This window comes from Gekko japonicus, unplaced genomic scaffold (assembly GCF_001447785.1).
Source record: "Gekko japonicus isolate JY-2015 unplaced genomic scaffold, Gekko_japonicus_V1.1 scaffold1834, whole genome shotgun sequence".
Classification (NCBI taxonomy): Eukaryota; Metazoa; Chordata; class Lepidosauria; order Squamata; family Gekkonidae; genus Gekko; species Gekko japonicus.
In genome coordinates, this window is record NW_015172609.1 from 156,226 (window position 1) to 170,580 (window position 14,355).

Consider the following 14,355-nt stretch of genomic DNA (forward strand, 5'->3'; position numbering starts at 1 on the left):
CTGCAGAGAGCTAACGACAGTTGAGGAAATCAGGAATGGCCAACCACCTGTGAGGTGCAGCAATGCTGCTGGCCCAGCCTCCCCCATGGCTTCAAACATGCTCCCCATACAACAGGCAACTGTCTGTCAGGTGCAGCAGTGGGTGCAGGGTACTTAAAGCCATCAGGGAGCCCGTGCCAGCAGTAACACCTTAGTGATCCTGCCTGCCCTGCCTCCACAATGGCTTGAAATATCCATCCCCTCCCCCTCCAACACTGGACAGGCAGCTGCCTGTCAGGTGTAGGAGAGGGGGTGGGATGCTTACAGTAGTCATGGAGGCTTGTTCAGCAAGACTGCCTTAGGGTTGCTGCTGGCCCAGTCTTCACGATGCCTTTAAACACCAGACAGGCAGGTGTTTGTCAAGTGTAGGAGCAGGGACAGGGTACTTTAATTCATCAGGGAGGCCACCCAAGCAGAAACACCTTAGCAATGCTGCTCGCCCAGCCTCCCCATGGCTTCAAACACATTCCCCCCACTCCTATGCCTGACAGGTGGTTGTCTGTCAGGTGCAGCAGTGGGTGCCTGTCAGGTGTAGGAGAGAGGGTGGGATGCTTACAGCCATCATGGAGGTTTGCTCAGCAGGATTACCTTAGCGCTGCTGCTGGCCTAGCCTCCCTGATGCCTTTAAACACAATCCCCCCCCCTTAAACCAGACAGGCGGGTGTTTGTCAAGTGTAGGAGCAGGGCCAGCATACTTTAATCCCTCAGGAAGGCCACCCCAGCAGGATCACCTTAGCAATGCTGCTGGCCCAGCCTCTCCAATGGCTTTAGCCACACTCCCACCCACTATTGGTCACCTCATAGTAGCTCATAGTTGTGAGGTAAAACCTGCCTGCTTGCACCCACCTCCCTCTGATTGCTCAGCTGTGGATCTCAATGTTCGGAGGTAAAAACAGTTAAGAGGCTGCAGACAGTTGAGGACAGTTACATTAACCAGCGATTCAAGACTCCTGAATAGACATTTCTCATAACAACCAGCATGGCAATTGAGTTTCTGAATGTTCATGGGGAGATTGTAAAGGACCTTTCTAGGAGCCATTTCTATGCATGGCTCCCTCATGGACTGAAGAAATGTCCACCACATCACCGCTCCTTCAAACAAACTCCCCCTCACACCTCTTACTGCCCCCAAGAAAGCTCCTGGCAAACATCGAGCCAGATACTGTATAGATAGGGACTCTGGGGCAAGTGATGCTCTGTCATCTTGGTGCTTGGGGGGGTCAACAGTGGGATGGCTTCTAATGTCCTGGCCCCACTGGTGGACCTCCTGATGGCACTGGTATTTCTGGCCACTGTGTGATACAGAGTGTTGGACTGGATGGGCCTTGGCCTGATCCAACATTGGCATCTCTTATGTTCTTATGTTCTTATACACCAACACTACAAGGAGGAGGCAATTTAGGAATATGGCAAAGTTCAAGAGGCTGCAGTTCCCACTCAAGGTCTGCTTTGCTATGACCATCAATAAGTCCCAAGGCCAGACACTGAAGGTGGCAGGAACTGACTTAACAGATGACTCCTTCTCACATGGACACTTCTATGTGGCCTGCCCCAGAGGGAGCTCACCAAGCAGCCTGGTGATCCTAGCACCTGAGGGCAGAACTACCAATGTGGTCTGCAGAGAGATCCTTCAGTAGAGAAAAAAACCCAGTAAGTATGTCTCACTTTGTTTTTTACACTACCATCCTCTCCATGAGAATTCCTACAACAAATGCTACATTTCAAACTTCACATCATCAGTATTATAACTGGATTTATGGAACTTAAATACCGTTGCAAAGCACAGGTATCAGGCTACTTTGTTATAAAACATTCCTGAATTGCAACCTTCCCATGTAAAATGCAGCTCCAGGAAAGTTCTGGTGTCTATAGGGCACACTCTTGGAGCCAGACTAAAAATCGCAACAGCCACAGGTCCATCGCATGGATTTAAAAATTGCCACGGGATCCCAATCCAGATAGGGTCTATGGCGGCCCTAGGAGCTCTTGTTCTCCCTCCCCTATGGCTTCTCAAGTGCTGAGACAAGCCATGGGGACTGCTTCTGCACTTGAAAAGAGGCAGGGTTGGGGAGAACAAGATCCCCTGGGGCTGCTGTGCCACACACCCCATCCGGATTGGGGCTTTGCAGCAATTTGCAGCAAACCTGTGGCCATTCTCAATGTGACTCTCAATTCAGGCAGGGTAATAGTGAGGTCCATCAGATTTAACCTATGACTACTTCAACAGTGTGCAAACCATATATCATGCCACTAAATGCTCTGCAATATGCAGAAGATACACAGCGACTGGACAGAGGGTCTTCTGGAGGCAGGAAGCTTAAAAACCATCGCCACAGCACAGCACAAATCCTTGCCAAAAACTTGAATTGTATCTGGAAATTGCAAGCCTACTGGAGGGAAGGTGAAAATGCTCGAGTAAAAGAACCCAAATGCAGAACACTTCTTGCTATGAGTGACACCTGCAATAGATGACACTCAAATGAGTGTTCTCATGAAGGTGCCTAACAAACCTGTGTTAAAACGGAAGGTTACATTGCTACCTTCTCTTTTGTCATTCTCATTTTTCTTAATTGTGTATCACCACCTGCACCCTGTCCTTCTTATTCAATGAAACACAAGACTACTGTAGACCTATAATTTACTGGGAAACGGGGGGACGGGGGACGGGACTTGTGGTGAGATTTCCCAAATATATCCTTATGGAACGTAAATCAGATGAAATATTTATATGGCTAGAAAGCCATCAAGGATCCCTGAGACTTTTTTTTACCCAAGATTATCTTTGCAACATTGATTGCCAAATTAAATGAGACACTTCGAAGACAAGACACTGAAAGGCTGGACAACACATCCAATTACCACGTCAGATTACATAGGGAAGCCATTGATATTCATAAGCATAAACACAATTTCAACAGGAAAGAGGAGAGTTTAAAAATAAATAGGGCATGGTTTCCTGTCCTGAAAAACACAAAATGCTCTACAGCTTACAATAGCACTACAGATAAGATTAGAATTTCAACAGCCAACCCATGTGCAAAAGAACCTCCCCAGGAAAGCTCCTCTATTAGCATGTCACAGGCTGGGGAACTCCTACACGATAATGACTCAGCCCTACCCCACCTTCCTGAGTAGATATAAATTACCTGCCTACCATTTTTCTTCTCACCTTGACACAGAGAGTACTCCATCTTACTGTGTTATACCTCTGAGGGTGCCAGTCACAGCTGCTGGCGAAACATCAGGTACTACAATGCCAAGACCACAGCCATACAGCCCAGAAAATCTACAACAACTAACTCGGATATCTGTCTGTTGCTTTTGTAATTAGTAAACTTCAGAGGGATTCAAGTTGTCAGAACTTTTTTTTTTAATTTTTTTCAGGTGACTAAAAGAACCCACACATCTGAAAAAAGGGGAAAAAAACCCCTTGGCTTATACTCATACACATGAAGGTTTTCAGTACCTCTTTCTTTCTCCCCCTATAATATTCTGTGTCGCAATTAAAAATAGGGTCCCCATGCATTTCTACAACTCTCAGAAGTTTATATACTTTCTCACAAGCATGTTAGAAGTGCAGAGTACAAAAAATATTTATGACAACATCAACAATTCATTGGCTGTAATGTACTTACCTATATAGTGCATTTCTGAATTCTGGTGTCATGAAAAGAGTTTGTAGAAGGCTGTTCAAATAGCAAGTCATTGCTTGATTTACTAGACCCACATAGCCTAAAAAGGAAGTTTAATTTCTCATTAGTAGCTGATCATCCTCCTAGAAGTGAACTAAAAATGGATGGGAGGACATGTTAGGTCACTTTCTAGGATGCATCCATAGAATAATGAGCAGAGCTCGACTTATGAAACAAAACTTTCCCACCTCTCCTGTCCTAATATCTCCCTCAAAATACTGCCCTAGGGATCAGGAACCCCCATTAATAGTTGTAAGTATGATGTAGAGATCTTTAGTGGAAGGGAAGAATCAGCAAAAATTCCCACCCCCAATAGCCTCCAAAAACACCGAAATGTGTAAGTACTTTATTTTCTTCTAGCAAAGTCCTCTATTGCATCTTACAGAAGAAGTAGAATTGGTTGTTGTACCCTGCTTTTCTCTACTCTACTGAGTCTCAAAACTGCTTACAATTACTTTCCCTTCCTCTCCCCACAACAGGCACCTTGGGAGGTTGGTGGGGGCTGGGAGAGTTCTGAGAGAGCTTTGAGTGGCCCAAGGTCACTCAGCAGGCTTCATGTGGAGGAGTGGGCAACCAAAACCCAGTTCTCCAAATTAGAGTCCACCACTCTTAAGCACTACACCATGCTGGATCTCAGAGAAACTCCATTCACAGAAGATAAGGGATGGAACCAACCCCTAGCGTTAACGATGAAAACCTGGATCACTTGGGTAAAAACAACTCTCATACCAAAAAGATATCGTGAGTGACATATGGAACATACAAATGGGTCTTTTTCCTACCACAAGTAATATTTTACTATGATTCTCTCTACTCAGGACACGCCCCAATGGTCCACTAGACTCTGAATACACACACAAAAATACATGTCCTTGAAGTTTCTAGACTTGGAAATTTGACTACTGGGGGGCGGAGCTACGACCAGTGGTGGTTGGTAGCCATTACCCGCAGCTCGCCATCTGTTTGCTCTTAATTTATTATTTTCAACCCTTCTGAATTTATTTGAGATTCTGAAAACATGCCTCCGAGGCAAGATAAGAAGCAGAAGGCAAAGCAAAAAATGGATAATATACCTTCTTTGACAGAGTTTTTTGCTCAAGCTGAAGCTGGAACCTCCTCCACAATGCTGATAAGGAAGGGACTACTCTTACAACTTTTCTTTTAGAAGCCTTGACTAAACAATGACAAGAGTTAAGGATGGACATTGTGGAAATGCTAAAACCAGTATTCCAGCATATGGATGAATTAGAAGAACAGTTTAAGCAAACTAAGCAAACAGCTGATAACGCTTTAAAGAAGGTATCTGCGTTGGAGAAACAAACTGCTTGCAGCTCCCCTGATTTATGGGCTAGAGAACACATTCTTTCTTTGGATCATCGTTCCCATGAGTTGCATCTAAAATTCAGAGGATTTAAACCAAATGTTGAAGAAGGAACAGAACTAAAAAATGTTATTGCTAACTGGCTGGTTGGCGTTTCAGATCTGGAGGAAGGAGTGGCTCCTTTAATTCAAAAGGCTTATCGGGTGGGCAGACAACGAGAGGAAACAGCAAATGCTTCAGTTTATTATAGAGACATTGTTGTAGTTTTCAAGGACTTCAGAACCAGACCACGGCTATTAACACAGGCAAGAGAAAAAAATGGTTTGGAATATCAAGACATAAAGATACAGGTGTTCCCTGATCTGCCAACAGAATTCCTCAAGAAGGGAGTTGAAACCAATTACAACAAAACTCCAGAAGTTAGGCATCAAGTATCATTGGCTGAACACAGGCAAACTCTGTGTGGAGTATAAGCAGGTGATTTATACAGCTTTTGACCAGGCACCTGGAGAGCAGTTGCTGGCTGCTTTAAACAAATCACCAGGTGAACTACTGGAGAAGACAGACAACAAAAGGAAAGCAAGATCTCCTCCCACCCCATTTAAAGCAACCAGAATCTGTCATTCTGAAGACCGAGAAGAGCCGGATGAACATACAGACTTTGTTTAAACGACAAGCATTCATGTTTTTCTCTGAGGACTGCCCTTGTTATATCTGAAATAGGGCGACCAGGGAGCGGCGAGCGTGGGTATGTGCCCTCCCTTCAACAGTCCTTGGGTGAACGGTTAAGTCCTTTCGGCCCACGGGCCTCCCTTGGACTGAACTCAGGTTCAAAGAAGAATAGAGAAAGAAGTACAATGATTGGTTTTGAGCCCGTGTATTTTGTTTCAAGTTTGTGGTTATGTTGAAAAGTTTTGCTTAAAATACTTAAAATGCAGCATAGGTTTACTGAGAAGACAGAAGAACTGAAGAGATAGAAGAAAGGAAAAAAGCTTTTATTGTAGATTATTAAAGCAATTAAACATGTATATGTACATCTATAAAAACACAAAATAAGAAGTTGTGATGCAAGAAGTATATATTACTAGCTAAAATTGTAATCTTTATTTGTAATTCAGTTCTTCAATAAAACAAAATGCAAAAAGGGGGGGGAGAGAAAAAAAGAAATTTGACTACTTATCTTGACTATCATAGACCCCGTTCCAAACTTCCTTCTACTATGGCAAATATTAGTCAATTCTAGAACTGTCACTTTCAACAGCAAGGCTGTGCATGAACCAAAAGGTTAATGACCATTTCATTGTGCATACACACAAAAGAGGGTGGGAGGGCCTAAGCAGGTCCACAGTATCTGACATCAGTACATTTTAGGGAAGCGAACTGATACACGCACACCACTCCTCCCCACTCTTTAAGGTTGAAAGCTACTACTAGAAAATACTAGAAAAAATATTCTCTTTTGTACTTCCAGCACCCTAAGAGTTGTAAAACAGGATACATCAACAGAACATTATTTCCATCAAAGTAGAAATGGTTGTCTAAAATATTAATTCACTCCCATTGTTACTGTGGTGTAATGTGTCTTTAAGATCGCTTGGAGTTGTTATGTCCACCTGCAGGCCATTAGCAGAGTGGGTTTTATCAGTCCTCTATTTTGCTTGGAGAAAACACGTTGTGTTATCTGGTGATAGCTGGATTGAATAAACATTGTATTTTGGATTAAACCCTGCCTGAGATTGTGACTGAGATTTGTCCTGGACAGCGGACATTACATGGTGTCAGAATTATGGACTTTGTAAGACCACCGCCTCCATTTGTGTTTAAAGGCAATTTGGCTGAAAGATGGAAGAATTGGGAGCAAAGGTTTCGTTATTTTTTGGCTGCTATTGGAGCTGATGAATTCTCCCATGAACGGAAGATTGGGATTCTTCTAAGCACTGTGGGTGAGGATGCCGTGTCTATTTATAAAACATTTGTTTTTCTTAATGAAGACTCAAAAGACCTTGAAACGGTGTTAAAGCAATTTGAGAAATATTGTACTCCCAGGAAGAATGTTATTTTTGAGCGGTATTTGTTTTGGAAACATGAATGGATAAAAGGCGAAATGATAGAACAATTTGTTACTGAGCTACGGCTCAAAGCCCTAGATTGTGACTTTGGTTCTGTGTCAAATGATATGATCAGAGACAAGATTGTGTTTAGTGCGACTCCTGAATTGCAGGAAAGACTCTTGAGAGAATCAAAACTCACTGTAGAAAAAGCAGTGGAGATTTGTCAGTTAGCTGCAGCAACAACTGCACAGCTGCAAGCTATGACTACATTATCAAATCAGCCCGGTGGAGTCTTGAGGGCTGATAAGGATGTTTTTGGAGCTGCGGCTTCTGTTTTTGCACATGAGGAGTCGCATTCAGGAGCAGTAGAGGACTACGTGAGGGATAAGAGATGTGCTCATTGTGGCAGGGCTCATAAACCTCGCAATTGTCCAGCGTTTGGAAAGACATGTTTTAAGTGTGGCAAAAAAAATCATTATGCAACCCTGTGTAAAGGGAAACTATCAAGCAATAGCAGCAACTATCAGAAGCATCAAGTCCATGACATAGATATACATGGGTTGTTTATTGGAGAACTAACTCAGAATGAGACTGCTGTGGCTCAGAGGCCAGGATGGTATGTGACTATAACTCTAAGAGGACATGCAGTGGAATTTAAACTGGATACAGGAGCTGAGGTAAATGTGTTGCCACTGAAGATGTTTGAAGAACTCCCTGGCCAGAAGACATTAACTAAAAGTGACATAGTTCTTGTGGCTTATGGAGGAGCAAGAATAAAGCCACTTGGAACAATTATGCTGGAAGGTGGGCAAGCCCAATCCCGTCAGATCTCGGAAGCTAAGCAGGGCAGACCTTGGCAAGTATTTGGATGGGAGACCTCCTTGGCATACCAGGGCTGGGATGCAGAGGCAAGGCAATAGTAAGCCACCTCATTGAAATGTCCAAGCCCCACTAGGGGTTGCCAGAAGTCAAACATGACTTCCTGGTGTGCACACACACAAAATACCCCTCGCCAAAAAGGGGGGGGGAGAACTTTGAGTCAAAAGACCAGTAAGATAAGAAGAACATGAGCCTGCGGTGCGATGTGACTGCGAAGAAAGCTAATGCAATCTTAGGATGCATGAACAGAAGCATTGTGTCTGGATGAAAAAGATGGGTACTGGCAAGTAAAGCTAGATCAAGCATCAGCAAAATTGTGCACATTTAATACACCTTGGGGAAGGTATTGTTTTCATCGTTTACCCTTTGGTCTGAAATCCTCTAGCGAGGTATTTCAGCAAAAAAATGAAGAGGTTTTCGGCCACATAAAAGGGGTGCACATGATAGCTGATGATATGATCATAGCAGCAAAAACGGTTAAAGAACATGATCAAATTTTACAACAGGTGATGGAGACAGCAAGGTCTAAAAACATCAAGTTTAATAAGGAGAAGATTCAATTTAGAGTAAGTTCTGTAAAATATATGGGGCATATTGTGACAGCACAAGGGGTTTGCCCAGATGAAGAGAAAGTCAAGGCTATTCAAGAAATGCCGGCACCACAGGATAGACAGGGTGTTCTCAGGTTCCTGGGGTCTGTACAATACTTGTCAAGGTATATTCCACAGGAAGCAGAACTTACAGCACCTCTAAGGAATTTGTTAAAGAGTAAAGTGTTATTTCAGTGGATGCCAGAGCATCAAAAGGCTTTTGAGGTTATTAAACACCAGTTGTGTCAGGCACCTGTGCTTCAATACTTTGATGTAACAAAACCTGTGGTGGTGCAGGCTGACTCTTCAAAAAATGGCCTTGGAGCTTGTCTATTCCAAGAAAACAAGCCAGTGTCATATGCCTCAAGGTCATTAAGTGTTGCTGAACAGAATTATGCCCAAATAGAAAAGGAGTTACTTGCTGTGTTATATGCCATGAGAAAATTCCATCAATATGTGTTTGGTAAAACAGTTACGGTCCAAACGGATCATAAACCGTTGGAGGTAATCTTTAAAAAACCAATTGGCAATGCACCTGCCCGGTTACAGCGTATGTTGTTGCAATTGCAAAGATATGAACTCAATGTGATATACACCCCAGGGAAGCAGATGTATTTAGCTGACACACTATCAAGGGCTACAGTAGATCCCCCTGTAAGTGATGAGGGCTCTGTAGAAGGGGAGAGAGTAGTATATCAAGTTGACACACTAGCCATGCACCCTAAAGGAGTGGCTACATTACAGGAAGCTACGAATCAAGATGGCCAGCTCCAGACAGTAATAGCCCTGGTAAAGTCAACATGGCCACAGTATTTTAAAGATGTTCCTAGTGAGGCTAAGCCATTTTGGTCAGTTAAGAATCTTTTGCGATGTGAAGATGGAATTCTCTATGTGGGTCAAAGAGTGGTCATTCCTTTGGTAAAAAGACGAGAGATGTTAGGCCAGCTTCATGACTCGCATCAAGGTATTCAGAGGACTAAAGCTAGGGCAAGGGAAATAATGTACTGGCCAGGTATGTCTAATGACATTGAAATGTTTGTAGGAAGTTGTTCTGCATGTGCTCAGTTTACATCAAGAAATCAGAAAGAACCACTTATACCACATGAGGTTCCCGAGTTGCCATGGGAAAAGGTAGGAGTGGATATTTTTGAGTATGGGTCACGTTCATTTCTCCTAGTGGTTGATTATTTTTCAAAGTACCCAGAAGTAATAACTATACCAGATAAGACGGCAGGGACTGTGATTGATAGACTGAAGGCCATTTTTTCTCGCCATGGTATCCCTAAAATAGTGGTGAGTGACAATGTCCCATTTGCCAGTAGAGAATTCCAGCACTTTGCTGGTGAGTGGGGCTTTGAACAGTGTCTCAGTAGCCCAGGATACCCCCAGTCAAATGGGATGGCAGAAAGAGCTATTGGCTCTATAAAACAGCTAATTAAGAAGGCTGAAGAATCACAAAGGGATGTCTATTTGGCACTTCTGGAGTATAGGAATACACCAGTAACTGGAATGGTGCACTCCCCAGCACAAATGTTGATGGGTAGGATGTTGAAAAGCAAACTCCCAGTGACAAAAGATTTGTTGTATCCTAAGATCCCTATTGGAGTTAGAGAGAACCTACAGGAAGCTCAAAGGAAACAAAAGCAATTTTATGATAGGACAGCAAAATCGCTTAAGCCACTACAGCCAGGAGATTTGGTGTGGGTGGAAGCTAAAGAACGATGGTTTCCAGCAAAGGTGCTAGAGAGGTGTGCACAGCCTCGGACATATCAAGTCATAACTCCAGATGGGACTATATATAGGCGGAATAGACGTAAACTTAGGTATCAACGGAGGGATTTAGGGGAGGAGGAGCAGGAAAATATAAAACAGAAAGTTAACACAGGGGAGGATGTGAAGGATCAGATACAATCAGAAGAACAACAGAGTAATGAAAAGGATAATGAGGAGGAAGAGACTCCAGATGTACAACATCATGAAAATATATCTGAACGGACCCAGGAGGAAGGAAGGCATCCTAGATATGTAACATCTAGAGGTAGGGTTGTATTTTCGCCAGAAAGATATATAGCTCAATAATATAAGTGGTCTTAATTACACTTTTAATGGTCTAATGAAATGTTTTATATATATATTCTCTGTATATGTTTTCCGTTATGTACTATGTGTAAACCAAAGAGATTTTAAAGTTATCTTTTTCTTTGAAAGAGGGAGATGTGGTGTAATGTGTCTTTAAGATCGCTTGGAGTTGTTATGTCCACCTGCAGGCCATTAGCAGAGTGGGTTTTATCAGTCCTCTATTTTGCTTGGAGAAAACACGTTGTGTTATCTGGTGATAGCTGGATTGAATAAACATTGTATTTTGGATTAAACCCTGCCTGAGATTGTGACTGAGATTTGTCCTGGACAGCGGACATTACAGTTACAAGTTGTCATACAGGACTTTCAAGCATACATTATTGGAATAATAAGTTGAATAATAAACTCTTCACGCTTGAATATCTATCACCTATGTTTTACCAGAGGCCAAGTTGGTGAAACCATGTTTTTTACTATTTGTACTGACCCTAGTGGGCACACGAAGAGTTAAAAATGATAAGAATAATAAACTGACAGTCATACGTCTATATAACAAGCACTCAAGAGGTAAAGAGGAAACACAAGTTCAAAATTACAATATGCTATTATATGCTGTTTTTCAAATTCTGTAGTAACTGGCATAGATCTGAGAAGGATTATCACAGACAACATACTGTATCACAGATGTAAATAAACTTAAGGATGTAGAAAACAGTGTTGCACTTACCTGTAACTGTTGTCCACTGAGTTGTCGCTGTGTAGGCACACATGGGACTGTGCAGGCCAGCCATCGGAAGATTTTCTACCTATCCTAGTAACAGAGGAGGAGGAGCCTCTCCCATCTGGAGCTGTTTTCACGCCCAACAGTCATGTGCTCCAGGAAGGGGCTCCGCACCCTCCCTCAGTTCTCCTGAGCTGCTGCTATAAGCCAGAGATAATTTTTTTTTTACAATAGAGGAACAGCTCACAGAGGGGTAGGAGGGAGGGATGTGTGCCTGCACAGTGACAACTAGATGAACAACAGTTACAGGTAAGTGCAACACGGTTTTCATCATCTTTGTCCTGTGCAGTCCCACATGAGAGACTAGCAAGCTGACTTAACAGGTGGAGGGGTGAGCAATTCACTGGAAACTAGAATGCAAGACTGCTGTCCTCACTGACATCCCCCATCTTGTTTTAACATCTACAAAGTAAGAACGTCCCTTTAAGTGGCTAGCCCCGCCATGCCATATCTTGGGCCTCGTCTTCTGAAAAGTCAGACATGGAGCTCTCCGAAGAGCTGTCCCCGGTACCTTCTTCCTGCTCTTTGAGCGCTTCCTCTGTTGCATATTTCTGAATGTATTCTTTAATTTTCTGTTTTAGTAATAAAAAATTGCTTTTTTGTTTAAATATGAATATTACTGTCTGCTTCTCAGCGCACGGTTAAGGAAGTCATAAGTCTCTCTGATTAGCCCCGCCATGCGCCAGTGAATTCCAAGCGGCCAGCAAGCTCACCTGGGAGAGAGAACTGAGGGAGAGTGCGGAGCCCCAACCTGGAGCATGCGACCATTGAGTGGGAAAATGGCTCCAGCCCCTCCAGTTGAGGGGGGCTCCTCCTGCTCTCTTACTAGGCTAGGTAGAAAATCTTCTGGGAGCTGGCCAGCTCAGTCCCATGTGGGACAGCACAGGACAACAACGATTAACTTCTGTTCAAAAGAGGAGTTATGAAGTTACTGAACAGCCTTAACAAGAGTTTTCTAATCTACCTACCCCACCCTTTGGAGAGTAACTGAATCTCAAGGCACCAAAGCTTAATAGTATCAGTGCCATTTTGCCTGCAAACACATAGTCACAGCAGTTGGTCTAGATCAGGCCCATAGCTACAGTGGGGCATTTTGGGGCCTGGCCCCCTGAATTCCTGCCAAGGCCCCCTGACTTCTATCCAGGCCCCCCTGGCTCTCTGGGCCACCTGGAGGACTCCCCACCGCTGCCCCTTCCCCAAGCGTGGCTTGCTTCCCCATGTAGGCAAGTAGAGTGTGAACGCTGCAAAAGTGAGTTTTTAAAATTTTATTTTTATTTTGTGACATCAGTGCCCCCTGACTTATTTAAAGGCTCCCTGACTGACAAAATCCTGGCTACGGGCCTGGTCTAGACGCGCTCTCTCCTACTAATACATACTTTCTAACGAGGATCAAGTTAAAACATTTCTGTTTGCTACAGCTTTTATACAGTGAAAAATAACAAACAAGCCATCGTACCTGTTTCTGATTTATTCAGAATTGATGAATAGGAATAGTTCTGACTGACATAATCATTGGAACAACCAACAGAGCCTTCCCGTGGTAACGGACCTATAAATCGGTCTTGATTACAATCATGTTCTCCACTGGATTCCTCCTAAAAAAATGGTTACATTGTTAGTGCAGTGTTAAGGATGGAGGCAATACATATCCTTCAATCTAGCTGTCTTAAAGAAGAAATCCAGACATTAACACTGTACATTCAAGACAGGCAAAATCCAAATTCATAAAACTATACACTTTAGAAGGCTTTAGACAAATACCATTCAGTGAGATGTGACCAATTATAGGGCAAGAAAGGGAACGACCCGCCTAGCTACTTAACTCTGCTTCTTAACAAGTAATCTGTACAATCCAAAACTGATAATATTGATCATACAAACTAAACAGTGCCTCCCAATTCCAGCCAGGCAGACAGTTCAGAAAGACAGCATGACTGACAGTATTGAAAGCCACTGAGGGGTCCAGGAGGATCAATAGTCACACTCCCTCTGTCCTTGTGCAACTCATCCATCATATAGCTATGGAAGAGTAAAATGGCTGGCTGGCCTGGAGCAGAAAATGGAAAACAACAGGCTTCCTACATACTTGGAAGACTCTATACACATGCATAAAATATGTCTTCATAAATCAAATGAAGAGGAGAGGCAAAACAACCTGATTAAAAAACTAAATAAGCACCAAGACCACATTATATTAGGAACAGACATCAGTTAAAATGGAAAGAAGAAGGGGGATGTTAGCCACTGCAAGCTGCTAAGATCTTGGGGTTTCCAAACTGTGTCCCCCAGCTTTTAATATTTGTATCTACATACATACACAGGTATTGGTACCTATGATCCCTTTTACCTCCCTTCTTAAGAAGCATATGTTTGCTATACACCAGCACTGCAACGTAATTAGGGAACAAGTAACAGAACAAAAGGAAAAGAGAAACAATAGTCTTGATAACTTTCTAAAATTCTTACCAATACTATTTGAGGTTGTTCTCCATCTTTATCTGTCAGATGTAGAAAATTCTTTTTTCCTGGCTCAAAACCAGAATCAACAACAGATTTATCACTAGACTGATTCAATAACGTCTGCAACAAAACAAATTTCATTTTTGTATAAACAAATCTATACTTAGGGGAAAGTGGCATAAAACATCTTTAAAAAGTAAAGTTTCCTCTTCATTCTTCCTGTTGACTAGAAAATACATACTATCAAAAAGAAGACTTTTTACCTTCTGAATATTCTAGGGTTTGTATTTAATGCTCAACACAAGAAAAAAATGACATCCAACACCAAGAAATTCAGATGAAATTCAGTCCAGAGAAATCCTTGCATGGGTGGAAAAAACTTCTGCTTGTATAAAGGAGATCCCTAATTTCTACAAACTTTCCTGTCAAGGTGCATACCCCTCCCCCATCCCATACTGTTCAG

General features: G+C 42.8%; 1 protein-coding gene across 2 annotated transcripts in view; it reads right to left on the reverse strand.

The window, feature by feature from the left end:
* Positions 1–14,355, reverse strand: part of USP47 (ubiquitin specific peptidase 47) — an 82,949-nt gene that overhangs the window by 44,114 nt on the left and 24,480 nt on the right. For both annotated transcript variants that reach the window (XM_015421630.1, XM_015421629.1), the window contains exons 4-6: positions 13,899–14,012; positions 12,889–13,027; positions 3,675–3,771 (exon numbers count right to left, since the gene is read on the reverse strand). In XM_015421630.1, the coding sequence (XP_015277116.1) occupies positions 3,675–3,771; positions 12,889–13,027; positions 13,899–14,012 (350 nt within the window). The remainder of the gene's footprint in view (positions 1–3,674; positions 3,772–12,888; positions 13,028–13,898; positions 14,013–14,355) is intronic.